We start from the raw sequence: 24,380 nt of genomic DNA, 5'->3' as shown, positions 1-24,380 counted from the left end.
GCGCTCGTCGTACGGGGTACGCGAGAGGTACGGGGATCGATACCCCGCACCTCCACCAGTTTTGTCACGAAAAGACAATTAAAGATGTACCCGGCGTCGACGAGACAGACAGTTCTACAAGATGGCTTACAAAAACTCAAACCGGCCTCCTCAGCGTCTACTTCTTCTTCAGCGCCCACCTCTTGCCGAGCGCGCATTCCAGTCACTTCTTTCTCAGCGCTGGCTCGTGACACCTAGTGACAATATATATACAGTCGAACCCAACTATATCGAACCCGTTTACATCGAATTATTCTATATATCGAACAATTTCTGGACCCGATATAGTTACAATGAGTATATATCGCAAAAATTACGCTTACATCGAACAAAAATAGCAGCGACACCCGATATATCGAACGTCAAGCGGCGGAAAGTGCCCCCGGAAGTTGTCTTTCCCTCGCGGTGGCGGAGAAAACGCGGCTGCGCGGCTCCATCCAACCGCTCTCCCTACCGTGACCGCGCCCGACCGCGCTGCCTCAGCCGTTGGCAACCCCCCCCCCCCCCTGCAAAAAATGATCCTGGCCCGCCCACAGCGCTTGCTCAGACAGCCAATCAGATGCTCTTGTGCCCTCGTCGTGCAAGATGGTGAAAGTGCGAGTTGTCTCGCTGTTTTTGTGTGCGCCTTGTAGGCCTTCTGCCACAGTGTTGCCGTGATGAAGCGGCAGAATTTGCCTTTCGTCGTGAAGCTCGCAATCATAAATCGTGTCGAACGCGGTGAGAAGTCGGATGTCCCCGCAGAGCACAAGATTCCGAGGAGCACTCTCGGCACGATCTTGAAGAATAAGGGGGAGATTCGGGCTAAAGCGTCCAAACTCGCGACCCGGTGCCCGTGGCGCCTGACCCGTACACACGGCCGCGTACGAGTGGTTAATCTGAAATTGCTTCAGCCGTGCCGACTTCCGCGTGCTCGGTGATGACCGTAAATTTTGATGAATGCGACGAAGCCGTTGCCAGTGTTGCCAAAGTTTGGAGCGAACTGTCAGAATTTCCGGAAGCTGTTGACGAATCAACGGTGGATGAGTTTGTGAGCGCAAATGATGTGTCGCGACCACGGGAGAGCCCGAAAACGAAGACTACATTGCCAACATCGTACCGAGCACAAGTGAAAGTGGGCACAATGAGGAAAGCAACGACGGTCCCACATCCTCCGAAATGATTGGTGCGCTCGCAATAGTCCAGTGCTTTTGCGCGAATGCGGAAAGTTGCGGCCTCAGCTGCTCCGACTCCTTAATGTGAAAAAGTGCGTGCGTCGCAGGCAGCGAAATTGCCAAAGCAGAAGAAAATGCAGGACTATTTCGTGCGAAACTAAGCTAGTTTAATCAATAAAGTGATTTTATAAATGGTATGTGCTTTTATGACATCCAATTATTTAGCAGGCTTATATCGAATTATGCTCTATATCGAACTGATAGGCGTTTTTTTTGCGAGTTCGATATAGCCGGGTTCGACTGTATATATATATATGCGAGTTACAATGCGCACAAACGAAGTGAGTATGCTGTGTCCAAGTTAAGCCCCACAAGGGACGTTTTTCGGAACATCTCCTGCATGCATCTACTGCATCTCCTGTGTGAGGTATCCACAGGATGCCTGTAGGACGTCTGGTGTATGACATGGGATGTTGATGCAATTTTGGGACATCTCTTGGAGGTTTTTGTTGTCGGGGAACATACTCTTAGACAAATTCAACGGGCAGAACTCCCACACAGTACGGTCAGATGCATTGTATGCACGCATTATGCGCACGTGTGCTCACAGAAGAGCAGTGTACTTCCCATTCTTGTAGGCCTTCTACCAGACACAAGGAATTGTTGAAGTAACCGACATTTTTGAAGTAAATTGCGGGAGAAAATATGCAAAGTACTATGCACATGTGAGCTGCAGGCATGATAGCTTCGGATTGCAATTTGAACATACCAGAAAACATAATTCTGTTATGGGGAGGCTCAAAAACAAAAAAGTTCATGTGCAAATAAATCCTTGGGATGTCCATGGTAGGATATAGAAAATTGGGATCCGCCATGGTTGATTAGTGGCTATGGTGTTAGGCTGCTAAGCAACGAGGTCGCAGGATTGAATCCCGACCCTGATGGCCGCATTTTGAGGGGGGCAAAATGCAAGAAAGAGCTGTGTACTTAGATTTAGGTGCATGTTGAAGAACCCCAGGCGGTCCAAATTAATCCGGAGTCCCCCACTACACTATGCCTCATAATCAGATGGTGGTTTGGCACATAAAAGCCCATAATTTATCTGTCATCCAAAATTGGACGTCTCATGGATGTCCTATTTGTCTTTGAAACGGCGCACAGACATTGAGGTATGATTTGGATGTCCTGTGAAGCATTTTCACTGACTTTTGTCCCTGTGGCTGTCTGTGCCCACAATTTATTGTTGGTGAGCTTTTTGGCATCTGTAAAGGCAATACTCTCCAGACACACAGAGAGCAGTCACGTACAGCACACTTAGGTCTCATGCATTCTTTACCTGTCCCTGATGACAGTTGTGATTGAGAAGTAGAGTGAGGCACTTGATGTAGTGCGTGAAAGAGCAGTCTCTTACAGTAACAGAAGGGTGGACAAGGCCAGGGATGGTGCGGTGAGATGTACAAGGGGACTTGGGTTCAAACAGCATGTAGTAATTGGAGATCACTGGGTTATGCTTTTGTGTTGTGGTGAGATCTGAAGCAGCATGATGGTTTCTCAGATTTATTCATTTTGAGTGCAGTGAGTGACCTAAGTGCATTCCCATGAGCAGCCGAGGCCACATGGTGCAGCAGCTTATAGCCAACCCTTCTCTGCAGACTTTGGCATTGTGCTTGGCTGCCGCATCTATGTCAAGGAAGTGTGCAGTAGGTCTGTGGCCGAGCGGGACGGCATGCTGCAAGAAGGCGACATCGTGCTCAAGGTGAGGCACTCGTATGGGGTCCCAGAGATGGCTGTGCTATGTGGCTATGAACACTGCGTGCTCTGGCTGCCACCTAGTTTGAAAGAACAATGGAGATTGCTTAATATTATCATGTTTTCCATCCTTTGAACATGTCCCAGTCTATGCAAGCTATACTTCTTTATAATTTGTATAAATTCTGTTTCTTCATCTGGAATTGAATACTATCTGACCAAATAATTCAGTTTACTTTGTATATGCTTTGTATATAGAGTTTAATAAAGAGTTTCTGAAAGACAAAACAGTGCCATAGATGGAGGTCACATAGAGGTTACGAAACTCCTCAGTGTTGGTGTGGGCATTTCAAATTTGGAAACAGCAACGTGATCTTCAGTGGAACATGCAACGGCTCTGTTAAATGTGACTTCTCTGTCACCATTTTTATGCGCACTTGCCTTGTTGTCAATGTATATGTGGAGGCCATGGGCTAGTCAAGCTCTTGTAGCTTTTATCCTCGGCCCCTTCATCCTTGTGATGAAATCAATCAATAAATAAATAAATTTTCTACTCAACAGAGGGACAAGTATTAGCCACAGTGTTACAAATAGGTTAGTTGGAGTGACGACATGTCAAAAGAAGTGAGAATCTGGCACCAGTTCTTTTTCTTGCCAAAAGGTGGTGCGACATATGTTGGGGCTTGCTTGGCCATGCCTAGAGGCTTATGCAATCCGGTTCTTGAGGGTGTTTAAAATGATCATAGGGGCTTGTGAAGAAAGTGTGGTTGTGCTATATCGTGCACATAAGTTAAAGATGAATGCTTTGAAAAGTTTTATTCGAGCGGGCTCAGCATGCAGCAACAGAAAGCTCATAGTGATCATGCCTGGCTTTGGCGATGCGCCTACCTGGTTAATGGACGAGCAGCCGATCCCGTGGCGTGTTCTAGTAAACCGAAGCATGCATTGATTGTATTGCATTTGCTCTTCATTTGTTCTCACAAGATCACTTCTACGTAGTTTATGGTCAACGTCGTATAAAGAGCAAACGTTCACCACTGATGCGTAATGTGCGAGACGTACTTCCACTGCATAACGTAAACAAACGGGTATCCGTGTGAAACTGACACTCGTTTTGTGCAGCAGCAAAGATGGTCTGTGCAGAAGCATTTGAAACATATACAACGAACATCTATGATAAATCACCCAATTAAAGCGCAAATATTTATCGGAACATAGTACAGGTGTCATAATGCAGCTGAGGGCAAGCAACCAAACAGCATATGTGCCGCGCACCGCTAATATATTTGCTAATCCTGTACACATCTGCGATGAGCAGAGTGCGTTAAGGTGCAACCGGCTTAAGGGAAAATGCAGTCAAGTGGGCGACAGCTTGCGACGGATGGCTATGAAACTGTTCTCTGAAGCAGGTGATGTGCTTCTGTGTTATTAAATAAATTAATAGGAACAAATCTGTAATAATGCATTCACAAGTTTATTCACAGTATTGCAGCAGAACTGATAGTTGGGCGAGTTGGTACGAATTCATAGTGAAATATTTTGCGCGCACAATCGATAAGGACACAGTGAAGGGGACACATGAGCACGGTATAGACATTACCTATGCAATACACAATTTTGCCTTAAGAGAGCAGTTATAGCTCGAGGATTAATAACACCACTAGCTGCCCTGTGGAAAACTATATTGTATGGGGATGCCAAATAATACGAAAAAAATGCAGAATGGTGCTCAATACAGTCGACCAGAAAAAGAAAACCCACTTTGTTTATTAGATAGTGCATTATTTATATCAGCACAGCACATGCACAACATAAAGGTGTCGGAACATTTTAAAACAAAAAACAATAAATACTAGACAAGCTTCGAAATCTTCTGCAACTTCTGTGTCTGTGTCTCACAGCAGCTTGCAGTACTTTCTCATTCTGATTATCAAATAATAATGAAGCACTTGCGACATAACATCATTCTTGTGCTGATGACAGGGAAGAGATAAACTAATTTTCTACTGCGTATTCTACTGTTATGTCATATGCGCGCCTTTCACCAGCATGTTTGCGAAATACTTTTCCTACATCTTTTAAAAATGTGAACAGGGAAGTGTTTGGGTGCCCTAATCCTTCTCGCGTGTTGCACACTACTTATTCTGCTTCCAGCCTTGATTTTGCATTATTTGTAGCTGTAAAGCCAGTGCCTCGGGCAGCCTGGAAATATTGTTGGCACAGCATCTTTTGCCAAAGCAGTCCTCCTTGGCATACTTACAAAAACATCTTCTTTGTGTAGCACTTCTCATGATGTGCTGGCAAATCGTGCGTCAATATGTTTTTTGCTAACAAAATCTGTTGCTTGCAACTCACGATCCCTCTGTGGAATTGTAAGTTGCCAAACCTTAAATCAGTCCTCTTCCTTCCGAGCAGCAAAAAGGGACACTTTCTCCATGCACAAATTGTAGCCCGAGTTGCACCGCACTACAAAACACTTCTTGCCTATCTCATAATCATTCAATGTACTACTTACTCCGAAATCAGACTGACATGTCAGCAGCAGCAATGGGAACTCAGCAGCAATGAAACACGCACACAAGCACAATGCAAAGAAAAACTGGTAGCAGTCGTCACATGTTCAGCTGTGTAAACGACGTGGCCACCATGGACACGGCTCACATGGTTAGGAATTGAAAGCCTCTCGGCACCTAGCACTCCCTGGTGGAGAAAAAGAGAAGCATGTCTTCATTTTCCTTATGGCGGCTGCGTGGCAGAGGCAGGGTGTCGTTTCACCTAACCTATTCTAACACCATGGTACACAAAGAAAATGATGACAGACTTCTAAGATGAACGCTCTATTGATCTAGCTCGACTTAAAGGCCCCCACACCAGGCCACATAGCAAGTTTTGGTTATACATGGGAAATTGTTACGCGCCCTCTGGAGAGCGTTCTACTGGAAGAATCTTTCAAATCTGTTCATTAATAGCCAAGATAGAAATGTTTCACTGCCGCGAACCCATGATTTTAGGAGGCGAGCATCACCGCCAAAAGAACGCTCTCTCCACTTGGCCCCGTCTAACTTCCACAAGTGAAATTCCTTCCCTGCGTTCTCCCACACCTGAGCTGAAGGATCGTGTGATGCTTCCGTCATGTGCTCCACCTTCTTCCTTCTTTTTTCTGTTCGCTTTTTTGCTACGCACTGTGTGCCTTAAAAGGTGTGAGTGAAAGTGTGTCAGGATGAGACAACAAAGATGGTCACAAGTGCCGCCTTCCCACGGCAGCAAACAGAAAGAGGGGGAGCTCACTCACTGTAATGGATCAAGTGTGTGTGAGGGGACTGGAGGGTAAGTTGGTGCATGTCTCGGCCATGGCTTTGCATGGCTGTAAGCGTGGCTGAGTGCATGCGCTGCCACGCACCCTACTTTAGATGTGACCTGCCGCATGTGCAAAGAGTGAGTGTGCCGAGACGGTATGGCACCGCGTGAGCTGCTTTCCCGCACGTTTAGTACTGGAGGTTGCGTAATTTCGGTGACCCGTTGGAACGAGAGGCAGATGAGGCATTTGCTCCCCGCTGCCGGCACTTTTCCTGATAGCGTCGTCCCAGTGCAGGCAACGCTATCAGCAGCGGGGCGGAGTGCACAAGAATGCGTGACTGGCTTCGCTTGGTTCGTATCGCTGAGAAGATATTGTCAACGTATGTGGCATGAAACCGTATCATTTGTTGCCGTCTCCCAAATTTATCATAATAAATTGTTTTCTTATAAAAATTTTATTTTTTCAATTGCCCGATAATTCGGAAAATTCTGAGGACCCTTTCTGTGTAAGAAAAATTTATGAGTGACTGCACTTATTTGCATAGAAGGTCAAATTTCAATACAACGAAATTTCTATTTAACGAAGCAAATTGCCAATTTTACCAACTTTATTATATCTAGGCTTAACTGTACTAGCACGAGAATAATTGAACAAAATAAAACAAGAAGCAGGATTTTGAACACTTTCAATCTGTTGAATTAAAGTAGAAAATATTATTTATTTGTTTATGTTTCTTGGTCACAGTTTCTTCAGCTACACTACAGGTCACGACGTCCTTGCTTTTTCGGCGTATTTACTTCAATTCGGGCGCACCCAAAGGTGTGTGTCTGATGTGAAGCTGCCAAGAAAAATGAAAAGTGCAAATGCAAATTGCTATATAAAAAAAAAAAAAAAAGAAAAGGAGCAGGGGGGCGACCAAGAATGTCATATTTATCTATGCTCAGAATATTCAACAAACCTTCCACTGCATTCCAGCCCCTCAGAAGGTTCAAAGGAAAAAAGTTTGTACTACACATTCAAAGAAGAAAAAGTTTGCAAAATACAGTGTTCTCAAAATATGTGAGCCTGAATGGAATTATGGGGTTCTATGTTCCAAGACCACCATTTGATTATGAGACACACCATAGTGGGGTCCACCCACAATTTCCACCACCAGGAGATCTTTAATGTGCCTTCAATGCATGGGACACAAGTGTCATTGCATTTCGCCCCCATCAAAATGCGGCCGCGGCAGCCGGGATTTGACCCCGCGACCTTGTGCTTAGCAGCACAACACCATATCTGCTAAGCCACCACGGCAGGTAATATGTTAGCTTGTGCATACATTAGGCCACAAAAGCACAGGATGAACCTCCACATAAGTGCTGGCTTGCAAGGCAGGTATGTTCCAGCTGCGTTACTGCCCATGTATTATTGCCTTTCCGATGTGCAGCTCCTCCCAACCATTGTCTTGGGAAAAAATATGATAAAATGCTGCTGAAAGCCTTCATTTAGTCATCTGGTCACTGCTACAAAAAGATGAAAGCGCCCCATTGAATGCGACAGAGACATGTGAGTGATGCTGCACCACTAAAGACAGCCCTAAACAAGGCAGTCTGCAAATACAATTATGGGACCCACTGTGCTTTTGTGCAGTAAAAACACGTTGGTGAGCTAGTTGGTTAGAATCCATGATAGTGCAATACTGTGCAACATATGGTCTGCTACCTGGCCAGCATGCTGTTCACAGAGCAGCAGAGAAGGATGTCTTGTGGACAAACAAAAGAAGGCAAAGCACATTAAACTAAAGGCAAAACACTCCAGAAGCCCCACATCTGATACGACATCAGTGATTACCACCCCGATGCCTTTTGATAAAGTAAAATCTAAGATGCAACTTCGAAAGCCATTTTCTCAAACCTATTTTTCTTGCTTCCTGCTCAGCTTGTCCTGCTGATTTCTTTGGGACTGCTAGATATATAATCAAACCTCGATATAACAAACTTCAGTATAACGAAGTTCTCGATATAATGAAGCATAAAACTTTTGATAACCTCTTGTCCATAAAACACCATTTATTTAGAACCTCAGTACAACGAAGTCTGTTTGTATGCGATTTTAATATAATGAAATTTCACTGCCGCCTCAAGGCATGCCGAGACAATAAATGGAAACTTCTGCAGATGCAGATGGTCGAATGATTGAATTACAAGCGGCTGCATGCAAATGCACCTCTCAAATCGCGCGCAGCTTGATGGTGTTCTGTATAAAGTTCAAGTGCGATAAGATCCTATTGTGTCTCACGCACTGTGTGCTTTCGGTGCGAGTGAAAGTGGGTGAGGGTGAGACAAGAACGATGGTGGCTTCATGATTGCTACCTTCCCGTGCAAGGAAACAGAAAAAGAAGGAGGCGAGCGAGCGAGCTGTAAAGCGATCAAGTGCGGGGGAGGGGGGAGGGGCAGAAGGGGGTTAAGTTGGCACGCGTGTCAGCCACGGCGGCTCATGGCTGGCTTTAAGCGCAGCTGAGCGCATACGCAGCCGTGCATATGCAGCCGCGCACCCTGCTTTAGAGGTAATCTGCAGCATGTGCAAAGAGCGGGTGTGGCACCATGTAAGCTGCTTTACCGCGCGTTTAGTATTGGAGGTTGTATAATCTTAAGTTTCTGTGACCCATTGGAGCGGGAGACAGATGAAGCAATCGCTCCCCACTGCTGGCACTTTTCCTGATAGTGTTTTCCCAATTCAGGCGACGCTATCAGTCACGGGGGTGGAGTGCACATGAAAATGTGGCTGGCTTCGCTTAATTCGTACCGCCAAGAAGATATTGTTGACATGCGTGGCAGGCTGACATATGGAGCAGAGACTTGGAGATTGACGAAGAAGCTTAAGAACAAGTTAAGGATCGTGCAAAGAGCGATGGAACGAAGATTACTGGGCATAACGTTAAGAGACAGAGAGCGGTTTGGATCAGAGTGCAAATGGCTATAGCCGATGTTCTAATTGACATTAAGAGAAAAAACTGGAGCTGGGTAGGTCATGCAATGCCCGGTTAGATAACCGTGGGACCATAAGGGTTACAGAATGGGTACCAAGAAAAGGGAAACGCAGTCGAGGATGGCAGAAGACAAGGTGGAGCGATGAAATTAGGAAATTCATGGGCGCTAGTTGGAATCGGCTGGCGCAGGACAGGGGTAATTGGAGATCGCAGGGAGAGGCCTTCATCCTGCAGTGGACACAAAACAGGCTGCTGCTGCTGCTGCTGCTGCTGCTGCCGCCGCCGCCGCCGCCGCCGCCATGGCATGACACCGTACCTTTCGTTGCTGGCTCTTAAATTTAACAAAATGAATTGTTATCTCAGTGAAATTCGCTTTTTTCTATTGCCCGATAGTTTGGAAAATTCTACGGTCCCTTTCCGTATAAGATAAATCGATTGGCGACTGTATTTGCATAAAAGCTCGAATTTCAATAGAACAGAATTTCGATATAACGAAGCAAATTGCCACTTTTACCGACCTCGTTATATCAAGGTTTAACTGCAATTTCCTTAAGCACAGTAGTGCCTGCTTACTTCGTGGAACATATGACAGAGTTCGTGTATGGTGGTCATGTAACCACATTTGATTCGATGAGTGTGGTTTTCAAGTATAGTTAAACCTCGATATAACCAAATGGATAAAGCTGGCAGTTTGCTTCGTTACATTGAAATTCAATATTTCATGCAAATAAGTACTGTCGCCAATAAATTTTTTCGCAGAAGGGGCCGCAATATTTTCCAAATCGGAAAAAGCAAATTTGAATGCGAAAAGAAGTCATTGTTGAATTTAAGAGTGGGTGACAAAAGATGCTCCCCAGCAGCAGGAAGTGAATGCTTAGTCGGCCTCTCGCTTCTATGCATCTCCGACATTCGAGATTACGCAACCTCCAGCACTCAACGCGTGGGAGGATAGCGCATAATGCCACGCCATCTCGGCACGACAACTCTTTGCACATGTGGCAGATTACCGTATTTACTCGAATCTAACATACACTATTTTTCTGATAAACGGGTCCAAAAATTGCGGGCATGTTAGAATAGAGTACAACCCTAAATCTGCAGTACTATATCGCCATCAACATTTCAAAATGGCTGTCTCGTACGTACTTCAAGCCCAACATCCGTAGCTTCCTCCATGTGTGTAGTACACTTAGGTTAGTCTACTATCTGTCTTCCCATTTTCTGCGTATACTCTAGGGCTACTTTTTTTTACCTACACTTCGCGCAGGCTCGTGTAAACGAGTGTAGTGCCGAGCAGAGGCTATGACGTTATGTACTCTGTAGCCAACAGCCCAATCAGCAGACGAAAGCGCCTGACTTCACACTTACTGGCTGCCTATATGCCCTTTCTTGAAACTAAACACCAATGTACGAGTTTTCTTTCATCAACAAATATAGAGATACTGCAGCGAAAAACATGGTGAATGCGCAGTGTACAAAGACAACTTCTCAATGTGTATAACAGAGCGCGGACTGTTAAAACACCTCGCACCATTCGTGAGTAAGATAATTTTATCTTCTTGGAAGATTAGCTCACCTCCCTCTGTGACACATGGTCACGCCAGCACTTCGTTTTCGTCCTGGCGGCAAATATTCACTATTGTCGCCATATACATCAGTGCGGACAGTCGCAGACAAAATTGCACCACGTGTTGCCAATGCCAGCCTGCTTGTTTGTCATCTACTGCCTACACTTATCGAAAGCACAATGTTTTAGAAAGTGTAGTTTCCATGTTACACTACAGCTATAGAAAATGGTTCATGTAGGTGGACAGAGCTCCACTTTTCTACAGCAAGTAAAAAATATGGTGACATCCTACACTAGCTACACTCATGCAGCCAGTGTAGATAATAAAAATGACTCTTCTATCAGCATGGATGTGGCTACTGTGAAGACACGCCGAGTTCATCATAATGCCACATTTAAAATGAAAGTGATCATGTGTACGCAGACACATGGATATCATGCCGCATCACGGGTGTTTGGAGTTCCCAAAACTTGCATGCAGGACTGGTGCAAACAGGAGAGGATTTGCACCAGAAAAGCAGCATGGAAGGGTTTCACTGGACCAAAGCAGGGCCAGCTTGCCGAAATAGAAGAGGTACTTGCAGAATACATGCAAGAGCAGCGAAAGCACCTCAATACAACAAAGTGTGTTTGTATGCGATTTCAATGTAAAGAAATTTCGCTTCCATAGCAGAGGAATACTGAGACAATAAATGAAAACTTCCGCGGACATAGATTGTTAAATAATTGAACTACAGGCGGTGCTTGCAAATGCACCTCTCAAATAGCGCGCGACGCAACATCAAAGGCCGCCGAAGTGAAGCTGTGTCATGTTTTGTATAAAGTCCAAATGTGATAAGATCCATAAATATTTCGTTTAGCGCAATACAACGGACACAAGAAAGGCAACAGGACAAGGCACCTTGTCCTGTCGCCTTTCTTGTGTCCATTGTATTGCGCTAAACGAAGTATTTATGGATCCGCACCAACTAGCCCGCCAACGCATTGTGGTGATAAGATCCTATCAGGCCCCGCACACTTCGTGCTTTAGGGGCGAGTGAAAGTGTGCAAGGGTGATAAAGAAAGATAGTGGCTTCATGCACGAGTGCCGCCTCCCCACGCGAGCAAAGGGAAAGAGGGGGAGGGGAGCAAGCTCGGGGTAATGCAATCAAGCACGCGCGAGGGGCAGGGCGGGAGGGGGTTTAAGTTGTCGTGCATCTTAACCGTGGCTGCGCATGGCTGTTCACACGGCTGAGCGCATATGCAGCCATGCACCCTGCTTTCAAGGCAATCTGCCGCGCAAGCAAGGAGTGGGCGTGCCGAGATGGCGTGGCATCATGTAAGCTGTCTTCCCATGCGTTTAGTATTGAAGGTTGCGTAAACTCAAGTTTCGGTGACCCATTGGAGTGAGAGGCAAACGAAGCATTCGCCCCTGCTGCCGGTGCTTATCATTATAGCGTCATCCCTGTGCTGGCGACGCTATCCAGCCACAGGGGTGGAGTGCACATGAAAGTGTGACTGGCTTCGCTTAATTCAGTGAAGATATCATCGATGTGCCATGAAAACGTGTCATTCGTTGCTGACTCCCAAATTCATCAAAATCAATTGTTTTTCAATTGCCCAATAATTCAGAAAATTTTGTGGCCCTTTTCCGTGCCAGAGAAATCGATCCGTGACTGTACTTATTTTCATAAAAAGTCGAATTTCAATACAACGAAATTTTAATATAACGAAGCAAATTGCCGATGTTACCTACTTCATTATATCGAGATTTAACTGTACCTCAATTCTGTTTTTTAACTATGTTCTCTGAAGTGCAGTTCAGAGCATGACATTCTTGCTTTTCTGGTGGGACCTTTCTGAATTCATGATTAGACTTGTTCATAGTCTACATGCCCGTTGTACAGTCACCACTTAAATAATGAGAACTAAAAAAATTATGTTGTAAATAAAGAAATCCAAGAAAGTCACACCCTCAGCCATTCATCTTAAAATGCGCAGTGCTTCGAACGGATCTTTTATCACATTTCTTGAGTAGTTCAGGCTTAGGACAAGTTCAAAAGGAGAAAAAACAAGAATTTAAATAAGAACATTGCGTAGATAAAGCTTTGAAACAGAAACATCAGCTCTGCCAAATTTCATCAACATCCATGAAGAAAATAAGGAAGCCACGTGTTAGTGTTTTCCTTCAGTGTCCCTTGGTAAACACGAGCTGTCCATGTGGTTCCAGATCAACAACACCAGTGTGGAGGGGCTGAGCCTGAAGGAGGCCCGCAAGCTTCTCGAGGCCAGCAAGGAGCGCCTGCAGCTGGTGCTCCAACGTGAGGATGTGTATGGCAGCAGCAAGGCCCCCATGGCCAGCCTGTCCCACACTCGCCCCATGGAAGAGCGCGCAGCCAGCCAGAATTTGTACGTGCAGCCGCCCACTCGTGCAGACGACAAGAACAACCTGTCCAGGTAATCCTCATTGCATGGCACAAGCACCGTGGCTGTAGTGTGCATTGTTCGACTGGTTCGGACAAACCGCTGCCTCACTGGCACCACAGAGGTGTCATTTTGCAGTGCATGCTGCCGCATTTGGTTACATTGCTTTTTTTGGCTTACCCAGAAAATGTCACAAGTGTTGGCACTTATGCACACTTTATATGTGTGGTAGAATCTGTAAAAATAAGATGGTGGCACCACCTCTCATGTCTTTGCTGTCCGCAGGAAAATGGGCAGTTTTTGGGTAGTCTAGTAAACAATCTTTTTACTGCTAGAGCAATTGCTTTATATTAGATTCTATGGTACCAATTTGTAGAAGAAGGAATGTTCTTTTTAATGGTATTATTTTCAAGCAAACATTTATTAACTATTCTATGAAAAAAATGATTTAATAAAAGGCACTTTTATGAAAGCAAGAAAGCTCTGTAAAAGCATCGATGCTGCTTTGCACCAAAAGAACATCGAAAAAATTTGGGATATATATTTTGAGCAAGAAAGGCTATATACAACATTCCTGCAAATATAATATTTTTATCAGGAGAAGTCCTTTATATACGAAGGAAAATGCTAGCCCTAGTGGCTATCGTGCTCGTGTGAGAGCTCTTACAAACCACTGCATGGCACTCCGGAGCACAATAATTGTGCAATTCCGAGATCCATTCTTGGCCGCCTTGCACAAAACTGCAGTCTTTGTGCCGCCACCGGCAAGTGGTCCTGCTCAAACGATGTTGACACCCTGCAGACAAGACCTGTGATCTTTAGAACACACCGGATATCTTTTGATCTGAGCACGGCAGCGATGAAACAGTTCTGAATAGAAAACGAAACCTGCCGGTGGATACATGTTGACGTTCCGGGGCTATTTGACACACTTTTGCCGTCCGTGCTGAAGTCCGATAAATCAAAATCATTTTCCAAGTTTGTGCTGCTACCATCATCAAAAAATTCTCACATAAGCTCATCGGATTCTGTCAAAATTAGCTGCTTTTGAAGGACGTCTGCACGCGCCGTTGACGCTGTATCGGAAGCTACGAGCGCTCGTCACACCTGTCTAAAGGGCGCTTCAAAAGTCTCCACGCGGTGAAAAAAGGGAAACACGAAAGCAAAACTAGAAAAATAGTTCGTTTTTTATGTATTGAATGACGCTAGCTGTCCAAAAGCGTCCCGAGCACGGCAAAATTTTAAGTTGAAACCTTCAATAATGGGCTATCGATGGGTGTAGCAGGGTTCGTATAGCCCCTTGAAATCCTTGAATATCCTTGATATTGACAGTATAAATTCAAGGGCCCTTGAAACTACTTGAATACTCGTGAGCTCCTTGTAATCCTTGAAAATCCCGTGGGATTTGTTCCACTAGAGAAAATTAACGACGTACCTCCGCAAGTCACCCTGATTTTAAAGGCCCTTTTGCTTACGAATGCCCATGAAAACAAGCTGTGTTGACTAAAGGGCAACATCAGGAAGTTTCGGCTTTAAATCCCACAGCCCCTATGTCGTCTGGCAACTAATATGCATCAGAAATCGAATCCAATCCAATGCGAGGCATATCGCTCGGTCGGTTAGCATATAGAGCCTCGAATATACTCTAGTGTACCGTCCACTGAGCATCTGCAACGCGCGACGGTGGCACGAGCAGTGATGCCTGCCACCACGGGCCACCAGACGGCGATGCCTGTCGGCACCATGCTAAACCGAGGGGCGTTTGCGATGCGTTGATTGCAATGCGTAGTTCAGCTTGCGCCTTGCTGCCGCTTTCGTTGCAGTCTTTTCTTCTGTGAGTGGGTGTTTCACATCTATGTGTGCACTCATCTGTCTAAAGAAACTTTAAACAGGTCACGAAACCGCGTTTTCCCAGACAAAGACGTGGAAAGAAATGGCTCCTCTCATTACCCAGCGCGTTCGCAGACCCCAAATGTATCGCGGATTGGGACAAGAACATAAAAGAGGCAGATCGCCGGGCAAATGGGGAGGCTCGCGTCGCATCTCGCCTGAAGTCTGCCCATGCCTCAGCATGGTCCGGCACAGTCTTGTAGTGCAGCGCACCAAGCGGCCGGCGGCGGCACGCATCACTCTCGGTGCTACCGCGACACACGCGCTCGGCGCACCAGTAAGTGCTCTTTTAGGCACTATAGTTGGACCGTCTGTCGGGCTCGTGCACGCCATTTCAGTGAAGTTCGCGTTTGCGTTGTGTGTTTGCTTTGACAAGATGCCAGGCGGGAAGTGCAAGTTTCAGCCTGCTTGGCTGCAATATACGGACTATCGTCACTGGGTGAGACTGGAACCAAGCGATCCTTATCGTGCAAAGTGCGCAATGTGTCAGAAGACGGTTGACATTGCAACGATGGGGGAATCTGCCTTGAAGAGCCACTAGAAAGGCGTGAAGCACCGATCCAAAACTGCAGCCGGTGAGGGCTGCTCATACGTCGTAAGTTTCGTGCAAGCGGCAAATATGACATCCGGGGCTGCTTGTAAGCATGAAACCATGGCAACTTCCTCTCGGGCTGTGACACTTGATGAAGACTGCAGAAAGCACGATTCCGTGATCAAAGCCGAGATTTTGTGGACAGTGAAAGTTGTGTCATCACACTACTCCTACAGCTCCAGTGGATCCATTTCCCAGCTATTCCAAAAGATGTTTCCAGATAGCGAGGTCGCGAGAAGCTTCACTTGCTCTGAGAAAAAATGCACGCACGTCGCGTGCCACGGTCTGCGCCCATTTTTCACTTCGCAGGTACAACAATTGATGGAGAAGTCTGACAATTTAGTTGTGCTTTTTGACGAAACCTTGAATGAATACCTGCAGAGAAAACAACTTGATGTTCACGTCAGATTGTGGAACAACTGTGAGGTGACAACCAGATACCTGACTTCGGCATTCATGGGTCACAGCACAGCGGACGACCTTATGCAGAAGTTGACGGAAACACTCGCGTCCTTTCTCCTGAGTAGGATTGTGCAGCTCTCGATGGACTGCCCGAATGTCAACTGGAGTCTTTTCAACAAGTTGCAGCAGCACATGAAGAATGACTTTCAAGTTCAGTGCTTGGATATTGGTTTATGTGGCTTGCACACAGTGCATAATGCTTACAATGCAGGAATGCATGCGACGAGCTGGCCAGTTGACACCTTTCTGTCGAGCTTATTCTCACTCTTCCATGATACACCGGCCCGCCGTGAAGATTTTGTTGAAGAAACAAGGAGCAAGCTGTTTTCGCTTCCTTTCGTACCCCACCGTTGGGTCAAGAACGTGCCAGTACTGGAGAGAGCCCTGGCTACGTGGGAGCATTTGAGGCACTACACCGAAGCAGTGAGCGACCATAGGCTACCCTTGCCGAAATGTAGAGCGTATGAGAATGTCAGTGCTTTTCTAAAGGACCAGCTTGCACTTGCGAAACTGAACTTTTACCTAAACGTTGCAATGGTTGTGCAGCCTTTCTTGACTGTTTTTCAGAGTGATTCTCCAAAGACATTTTTTTAGCGAAAGAGCTTGAAACTGTCTTGAGGAGCCTCCTTGCAAGGTTCATGAAGCGCTCGGTATTGACAGAAGCCACGAGCATCACGAAACTGCTGCGAATTGATGTTCATGATATATCACTTGAGAAGGTGGACGTTGGACAGGTGGCTGAGAAGATCTCAAAGAGCGGAAAAGCGGACACCAAGTGTGTTTTTGAATTTTGGGGGTGAGTGTTGAAAGTTCATTGTGAACATGATCCAGAAAATCATGGAGAGAAGTCCTATTAGGTACCCTCTGGTTCGAGGGTTATCATGTTTCGACCCCAGAGAGATGTCAAAGACAGAAATGTGCCTTGGGAAGCTGAAAGTTGTTCTTAACTGTTTAATTGACAGCAAGCTTCTCTCTGAGCACAAGAGCGATATTGTGTGTGCACAGTACATTCAGTTCTGCCAAGAAAAACGGCATGAACTGCAAAACTATGAAAGAGACCAGGAACGCCTTGACGTTCTCTTCGTGCGCCTTTTGAAGCATGACCCTGCATTCTCGATGTTATGGGAAGTACTGAAGGTCCTTCTCTTGCTTAGCCATGGGCAGGCTTCAGCAGAAAGAGGTTTCTGTGTAAACAAGCAGATCGCAGTCGAAAATATGGCAGAGCTCTCGTATATCTCGCTACGAGTCATGTGCGAGGCCGTGAAAACCCACGGTGGGCTGCTTAACGTTCCGCTGTCGAAAGAACTGAAGTCATCAGTGTGCCAAGCCAGGCATAGGTATGTGTTATAGTACCTGGACGAACAGAAGAAGCAAGCTGTAGCACAGCAGGTAACCTTGAAGAGAAAAGAACTCGAGCTGGTGCTACAGAGCATGCAATAGAAGAAGACACAGCTCCTAAAAACTCTTAAGTGCTTGCAGGAGTCAGCGGATCGCTTTTCGGAAGACGCCGAAGCAAAAAATGACCTGACTTGTCTTGTCCAGGCCAACAGTTTCCGTCGAACAGCCAAAGAAAAAGAAGCAGAGATAACAGCTCTTGAAAGAGAAATTAATGCGAAAATAGGGCTCCTTTCCTAAGTCATGTGAGGAAATAAAATTACACTAACACTCCTTGAATTCTGCCTTATTGCATCCTTGAAATCCTTGAAATGTCCTTGAATTTTCAGCCAAATATTGTGTACGAGCCCTGGTGTAGGCACAGACAGGAAAGTGTTAAACTGATTCATCCAATAAATACCTAGTTTTTAAAATGTTGAAGTCATTCAATATAATTGACTCCAGTTTACGTTCTTAAATAATAACTAAGGCTAGCATAACACCTTCCACCAGTACCTTTATGTAGAATGATAGCATGTTTCAGCTTGTCCTGCAGGTTACACCACCATTCCTTCCTCAACAATGAATTTAATTTTAGACCTTTTCATATGTTGTGCTGCACTGATTATTGCCACAAATTGCGAATTAAACCAGGCAAACCCTTCATGCAGTATTTTTTTCTGTAGATGATTGATAGAATGAAATCACCTTTATTGTTCCTGCGCTATATGCGGCACACACCAACGGGGACAAAATGAATGTCGACTGGGAACGAAGACGCAAGCGGACACGAACGAGTGCAGATTTGTCGCCGTTAGTGTGTGCTCTGCGTAACGCATGAACAATGAACTTGCACCGACTTATCCCAACTCATCGCTCGGTGAAATCATATTACAGCACACATCGATGCCGTCACTGATAAGGAACTTTTTCACCATGTATGATTGTATAATTAGTAGGGGTGTGTGAATACTTGTATATCACCGAAGTGAATTGAATAGTGACTGTTCAAATAATTTGATTTGTGAATAAAATATCTACTACAGTCGAAACCACTTATAACAATATTCAACTGCCACGAAAATTCTATTGTTTAACTGATAATTGTTGTAACCAGGTTGCTTGAAAAAATCAAAATAGGGGGGCGGCAGAGCTGATGTGGGAAAACTATAATGGCGGGGAGGCCAGTGCCCCTCCCCACCACCTTCCTCCATCCGGCTTCTGATTGTGCTCACTCGTTTAACTGCTTCCTGGGCACTCTGATTGCGTGTAACAAGCTTCGGCTGTCGGCATTAAACCTTTGAGGGTCGATTTTTTTCGCCATATGCAACTGCCCAGGGTCGATTTTTTTTATTGCTGATTCTAATTCTTAGGGACTTATTTAAAAAAATATTTACCGTAATTTTTCTAGGGTGACCGTAAAGTGAGAAAAAGATCTTTTGCGTTGGTATATATGCAGTCTTCATTCATGAATAACAACAATAGAAAAGGAAATAAACTTATCAGCATTAAAAATTTTATGCATTTTTATGCATAGTTCAAGGCTTTGAAAATCCACACACGAGAATATTTCGCAAGCCTCAAATGTTCCTGCTCTTACACTAATACATACGTCCATAGCGTAATCGAACTGCGTAGGTGCACGCACTCAAGAAAACTGTTTCGTTGTGTGCCCATCAAAAAAAGCAACGTGTGACAAACCAAACTTCGTCTTATCGCCAACTAGCAAGGGCAATTAGTTTTTGCCAGTCTTAAAAAAAACTAAAGAAACGGAAACGCATGCACGGTGGCATCCTTCCTATGCGCACCCCTGTGAGCACTAAACGAGCGAGAAACAAGTGGTCGCCCTTTGAGCAATGAGGAACGAGATAGCCATCAGTTTCGCAAGCGCAAAAAACCAAAACTGCCCCTGAAACAAAATCCAAACGGCCGCCTGCCTGCGCGCGCGCCAATGCGCGAGCGGTGGTATATAGACGCGTGGTAGCAAACTAGCGCTAAAACAAACCATGCAACGAAAACCGAGAGGTAGCCACACGAAAAAAGTTCTCTGTATCCTCACATAGTGGCAGCACATGACCGAAAAGAGAAAGTTAGGAAATTGGCGCGCTTTTTAAACATACAGATGGTGCCGTAAATATACGGCATCGACCATTTTCGGACTTGTTCGTGGTGCCGTATATTTACATCATTGACCGTCAAAGGGTTAAAGGGCCCCTCACCAGGCAACATAGTAAACTTTGGTTATATGCTGGAAGCTGTTATGTCTCCTCTAGGAAGCGTCCTGCCGTAAAAATTTTTCAAATCGGCTCATTAATATCCGAGATAGAAATATTTCAGTGCCGTGAACCCATGATTTTAGGAGGCGAGGGCCACTGCCACGAGAGACACTTTTTCCACTTGCCCGTCTAGCCTCCGCAAGTGAAATTCCTCCCCTGCGTTCTCCCGTACTGGAGCTCGAGGATCGCGTGACATATACATCACGGGCCTTGCCTTCATTCTATATTTTTTCTCCTCGCTTTTTTGTGGTGTGGTGTACTTCTTCTGACAGCGTTGCGTGCTAGCTATTGTGATGTCTGGTCCCGCGCAGCACATGATTTTGGGCGCTGTGCACGAGGACGCTTGACTAGCGGTATAAGTTTGTGCTACATGTATACTGAGGCAGACACAAGTAAATCACATAGCGTGATCCTGCACTGGAACATAGTAGAAAATGAGACTGCATGACGTGGGAACGAGCAGACTTAACGGAAGTGCATCCCTCTTACTACGTTGCAAAGTAAAACAAATACATACAGACATTCTGTTTATGTGTTTTGTCATTTCCCTAAGCTTTAATTAATTTACAGTCGAACCCGGCTGTATCGAACTCGCAAAAATATGCCTATCAGCTCGACATAGAGCATAATTTGATAATCCTGCTAAATAATTCGATGTCATAAAAGCACATACCATTTATAAAATCACGCTATTGATGAGACTAGCTTAGTTTCGCATGAAATAGTCCTGCATTTTCTTCTGCTTGAGCAATTTCGCTGCCTGTGATGCACGCACTTCTCCACATTGTCTAAGGAGTCTGAGCAGCTGAGGCCGCAACCTTCTGCATTCGTTCAGAAGCACCGGTCTAGTGCGGGCACACCAATAACTTCGGAGGATGTGGGCAAAGGACCGTCGTTGCTTTATTCATTGTGCCCACTTTCACTTGTGCTCGGTACGATGTCGGCAATGCAGCCTTCGTTTTCGGGCTCTCCCGTGGTCGCGACACCATCACTTATTTGCCCTCACAAACTCGTCCACCGTTGATTCCTCAACAGCTTCCAGAAATTCTGACAGCTCGCTCCAAACTTCGGCAACACCGGCAATGGCTTCATCGCATTGATCAGAATTTACAGTCATCCCCGAGCACGCATTAGCCAGCACAGCTGAAGCAATTTTGGATGAACCACTCGTACACGGCTGTGCGTACACATCGGGCGCCACGGGCACCGGATCGCGAGTTCGACCACTTTAACTCTATCTCCCCCTTATTCTTCAAGATCTTGCTGAGAGTGCTCCTCGGAATCTTGCACGCTCCGGGGACACATCTGACTTCTCACCACGTTCGACCCGATTTATGATTTCGAGCTTCACGACGAAAGGCGAATTCTGCCACTTCATTACGGCAACACTGCGGGAGTAAGCCTACAAGGTGCACTCACAATGGACCAGAGAAGCACCGAGACAACTCGCACTTTCGCCATTTTGCACGACAAGGGCACAAGAGCCCCTGATTGGCTGTCTGAGCAAGCGCTGCGGGCGGGCCAGGATAATTTTTTGCAGGGGGGGTGTCAAGAACTCGTCCGAGGCAGTGCGGTCACTATAGGGAGAGCGGCTAGATGAAGCCGCGCCGCCAAGTTTACCCGCAGTTGCGAGGGAAAGCCAACTTGTGGAGGCACTTTTCCGCAGTTCGATGTATCGGGAGTCGCTGCTATTTTTGTTCCATGCAAGCGTAACTTTTGCTATATATACTCATTGTAACTATACTGTGTCCAGAAATTGTTTGATATATAGAATAATTCGATATAAATGGGTTCGATGTATTCGGGTTCGACTGTATACAAGCAACAGGTGACACAAATAACAGATGTTGCCTCGCATAATTATCGAAGTCACGTGTCACCACAAGCTAGATCACAGCACAAACATGCTTGCATAGGCGCACTAGCCATGTCTTTCTTTATACACTAGCACGTGTACATCACCCTCTGAATTGGAGTGCGGCGGCCACAAGGAGATGGGCAAACAACATTCGGTTTGAAATTTTATATCTTTCCATGGCGCTTAGGGATGCAATACTTTGTAGACACCATCGTTATCCTGCATTGTATGCTCTTTGCTTGTCAGTTAAAAAGGGTAAGATCTGGTGAGAGGCCCCTAAAAGAATGGCACTGCTATAACAATTTCAAAGAGGGGTCACGGGTGGCAAGTGACATGCGAGCACCGCCGAGGCATCATTTTGGTGGCCCGAAAAGGAGCCTTTTAAAAAATGTGAGGAGGTTGCATGGCAGCCTGTCAGCTTGAGAAATCTAGAAAAACGCTGAGGTGAGATCGCCACGAGCATCTCGCCACATACTTCTCACTGGCTTGCAAGAGAAAACCCTATGTTTATCAGTCTTGCATGCTTTACGCGAAGCTTGCTGACATCGTTCTCCAAGGTATCCAGGTGCTCCACGTAGTGGAGTGGAAGCTTAGTCACTAAAATGAAGCCCCGAAGAGACTGAATCATCTGCCAGGCCTCCTGTGAGGACAATGTTGAGGCAGCCTGCCCTACCACGTCATTGCTGCCGTCGTCGCATTTGTTATCTGATGCAAGCACATTTGCGATGATCGCCTCATTGGTTAGAACAACTTAGTCTCCAAAGCACTTAGTTTCCAAATCTGTAGCTGCGCACCTTCTTTTCACCGGCAACGTTGTGCATTGCTGATTACAGCGGACAGATCAGCCATCTTCCATTTCAGCGGCGAGTCGAAAGAGGCTGAGAAACCACATAGCCAGGAACGACTTCGACAACCAACACAGACGAACGCGAGCGGTCAAGCTGTTTGCAAAACTTCACTGAATGAGGAGCCAGTCAGAAACATGTGAGCACCGCAGTTGGCACGCTTCAATCGTGTTTCTGAGGGTGGCGCAGCGTAGAGCTATGGGCTCAGCCCATTTGTGTTCGGAGGGGTGGAAGGGCGACGGGAGAAAGGCGTGCGGCGAAGGCTAGAAATGAGCGGCAGCTTTCGGAGCAGCGGGGGCCATCGTGCAGTGGCTCGAATTTCTCGTTTTGATTTTGCTTTTCAAGGATTTCACATTTCACTACCTTTTGGCTCGGACACCCAGCAGCCAGACTTCATCGTTATAACCAATAATGTGGCATCGGGGCATTGCAGTAAGCAGGTTATTTCACCATGGAAAACTTACAAAAGTTGACTGTTCAGCAGCTTCTCATTGTTATAACCAACATATTGATACATACACATTGCGCGTTTCTTGTAGACAATGCACGTGGGCTTCCTGATAAAAACGACGGACGCTCTCTGGCTCTCTAGCTGTTGGCTGAACTGGCCAGCGCTGCAGTTATCCTTTGTAAATATACTCAGTAAATAGTCTCCAGTTCTTAATCCTTCCTTCGCATAACAGTATTGTTAAAACCGGTATCGTTATAAGTGGGTTTCACTGCATTCAAGTTTTCTAATATTCAATATTTTCGGCGTAGAGAGCCACACCGCATAGTGCCACATGTCGCGTGGGCCGTGGAGCTCCTTGTGCTCAGTGCCGCCGAAGTGAGTGTTTCACTTTGTTTTCGGCACAAAAGGATCGCCGGGTGCGTCAGTGGCAGGCCACCCTGACTGACACAGTTGTGGATTTTGCCATTGCGAGCGCTGCCCGACGTCGATTCGATGCAGGATTGTGTACACAGTGCCCAAATGCCACATTGGCCGAGTCCACCTCTGTTGGTACAAGGTTCATCTGGGTTGACGGGACCAAATGAAATAATTACATGACGTGGACATAGGGAATGGCAACAAAGAGAGCATGCATTTCGGAAAGTGGGAAAGTATGCGATAGGCACGCAGATTGTGTTGGATACGTGATGACGCCGCTTCAACAGCTGTCAATCTAACCCTCATGTGTGATTTTGGGACCGATCACCAATGAGCCACTTGTACGAACATATTAGAGAGTTTTACCTTGTCTGGCACTCTTCTAAATGCTGGCAAATTCAGCAGAATAGTGAATGAGTGGGGGTGCAAAGGTCTGCAGGGTGCAGTCACCTTAGTTGCCTTTTTGGCATTTGTGCATCTATCCGTCATGTAGAGGCAGGTGACAGCGCATTAAAAATGTCCGCTCTTGTCTCTCATTGTGCAACCTTTTTATTAGTGAAACCACAGTTTAATATTTGATGGGAAAACTTCTGCTCCGCCACTGTCGCATTGCCATCACGGCCACATGCGGATGTAACGTCACCATCGCTCGCAGTCGCGCCTTCACCATCGCTCGCGGATGCACTGTCACCATTGCTTGCAGTCGTGGTTTCATCATGACTCGCGGTTGCTTAGGTGTTCTGTGGTCGCTTCGTCAGTACCACACAGGGGTGCGATTTCCCAGTGACCCACGTGTGCCGGTCGTGCCAAATCAGCAAGCTCGGCGGCATCCGCTTCTACAAGTAGTTTTCTCCCTCTTTTCTGCGCCTTTCGTGGTCTTCCGTACACGGTCTTCCGTTCGTGGTGTTCCGTACAACTTCATTCCTTTGGGGCTCACCACAGAAAAGGTGCATAAGCTTCCACAATCGTCAATCAACTTGATCGGAATGCGCAGCTCGCTGCTGCGCAAATGCGCGCGAGAGAGTTCATCGGCG

The 24,380-nt window shown here is 46.1% G+C and overlaps 1 protein-coding gene and 1 pseudogene across 3 annotated transcripts in view; both read left to right on the top strand.

Annotated features, from left to right (window-relative positions):
• Positions 1 to 24,380, top strand: part of pyd (zonula occludens-like protein polychaetoid) — a 468,585-nt gene that overhangs the window by 173,327 nt on the left and 270,878 nt on the right. For all 3 annotated transcript variants that reach the window (XM_075693885.1, XM_075693886.1, XM_075693884.1), the window contains exons 6-7: positions 2,843 to 2,946; positions 12,988 to 13,214. In XM_075693885.1, coding sequence (XP_075550000.1) covers positions 2,843 to 2,946; positions 12,988 to 13,214 — 331 coding nt within the window. The remainder of the gene's footprint in view (positions 1 to 2,842; positions 2,947 to 12,987; positions 13,215 to 24,380) is intronic.
• LOC142582107 (uncharacterized) lies at positions 15,253 to 17,851 on the top strand (annotated as a pseudogene).

The sequence above is a fragment of the Dermacentor variabilis genome, chromosome 5 (assembly GCF_050947875.1).
Source record: "Dermacentor variabilis isolate Ectoservices chromosome 5, ASM5094787v1, whole genome shotgun sequence".
Lineage (NCBI taxonomy): Eukaryota > Metazoa > Arthropoda > Arachnida > Ixodida > Ixodidae > Dermacentor > Dermacentor variabilis.
This window is presented reverse-complemented; position numbering and strand designations above follow the sequence as displayed.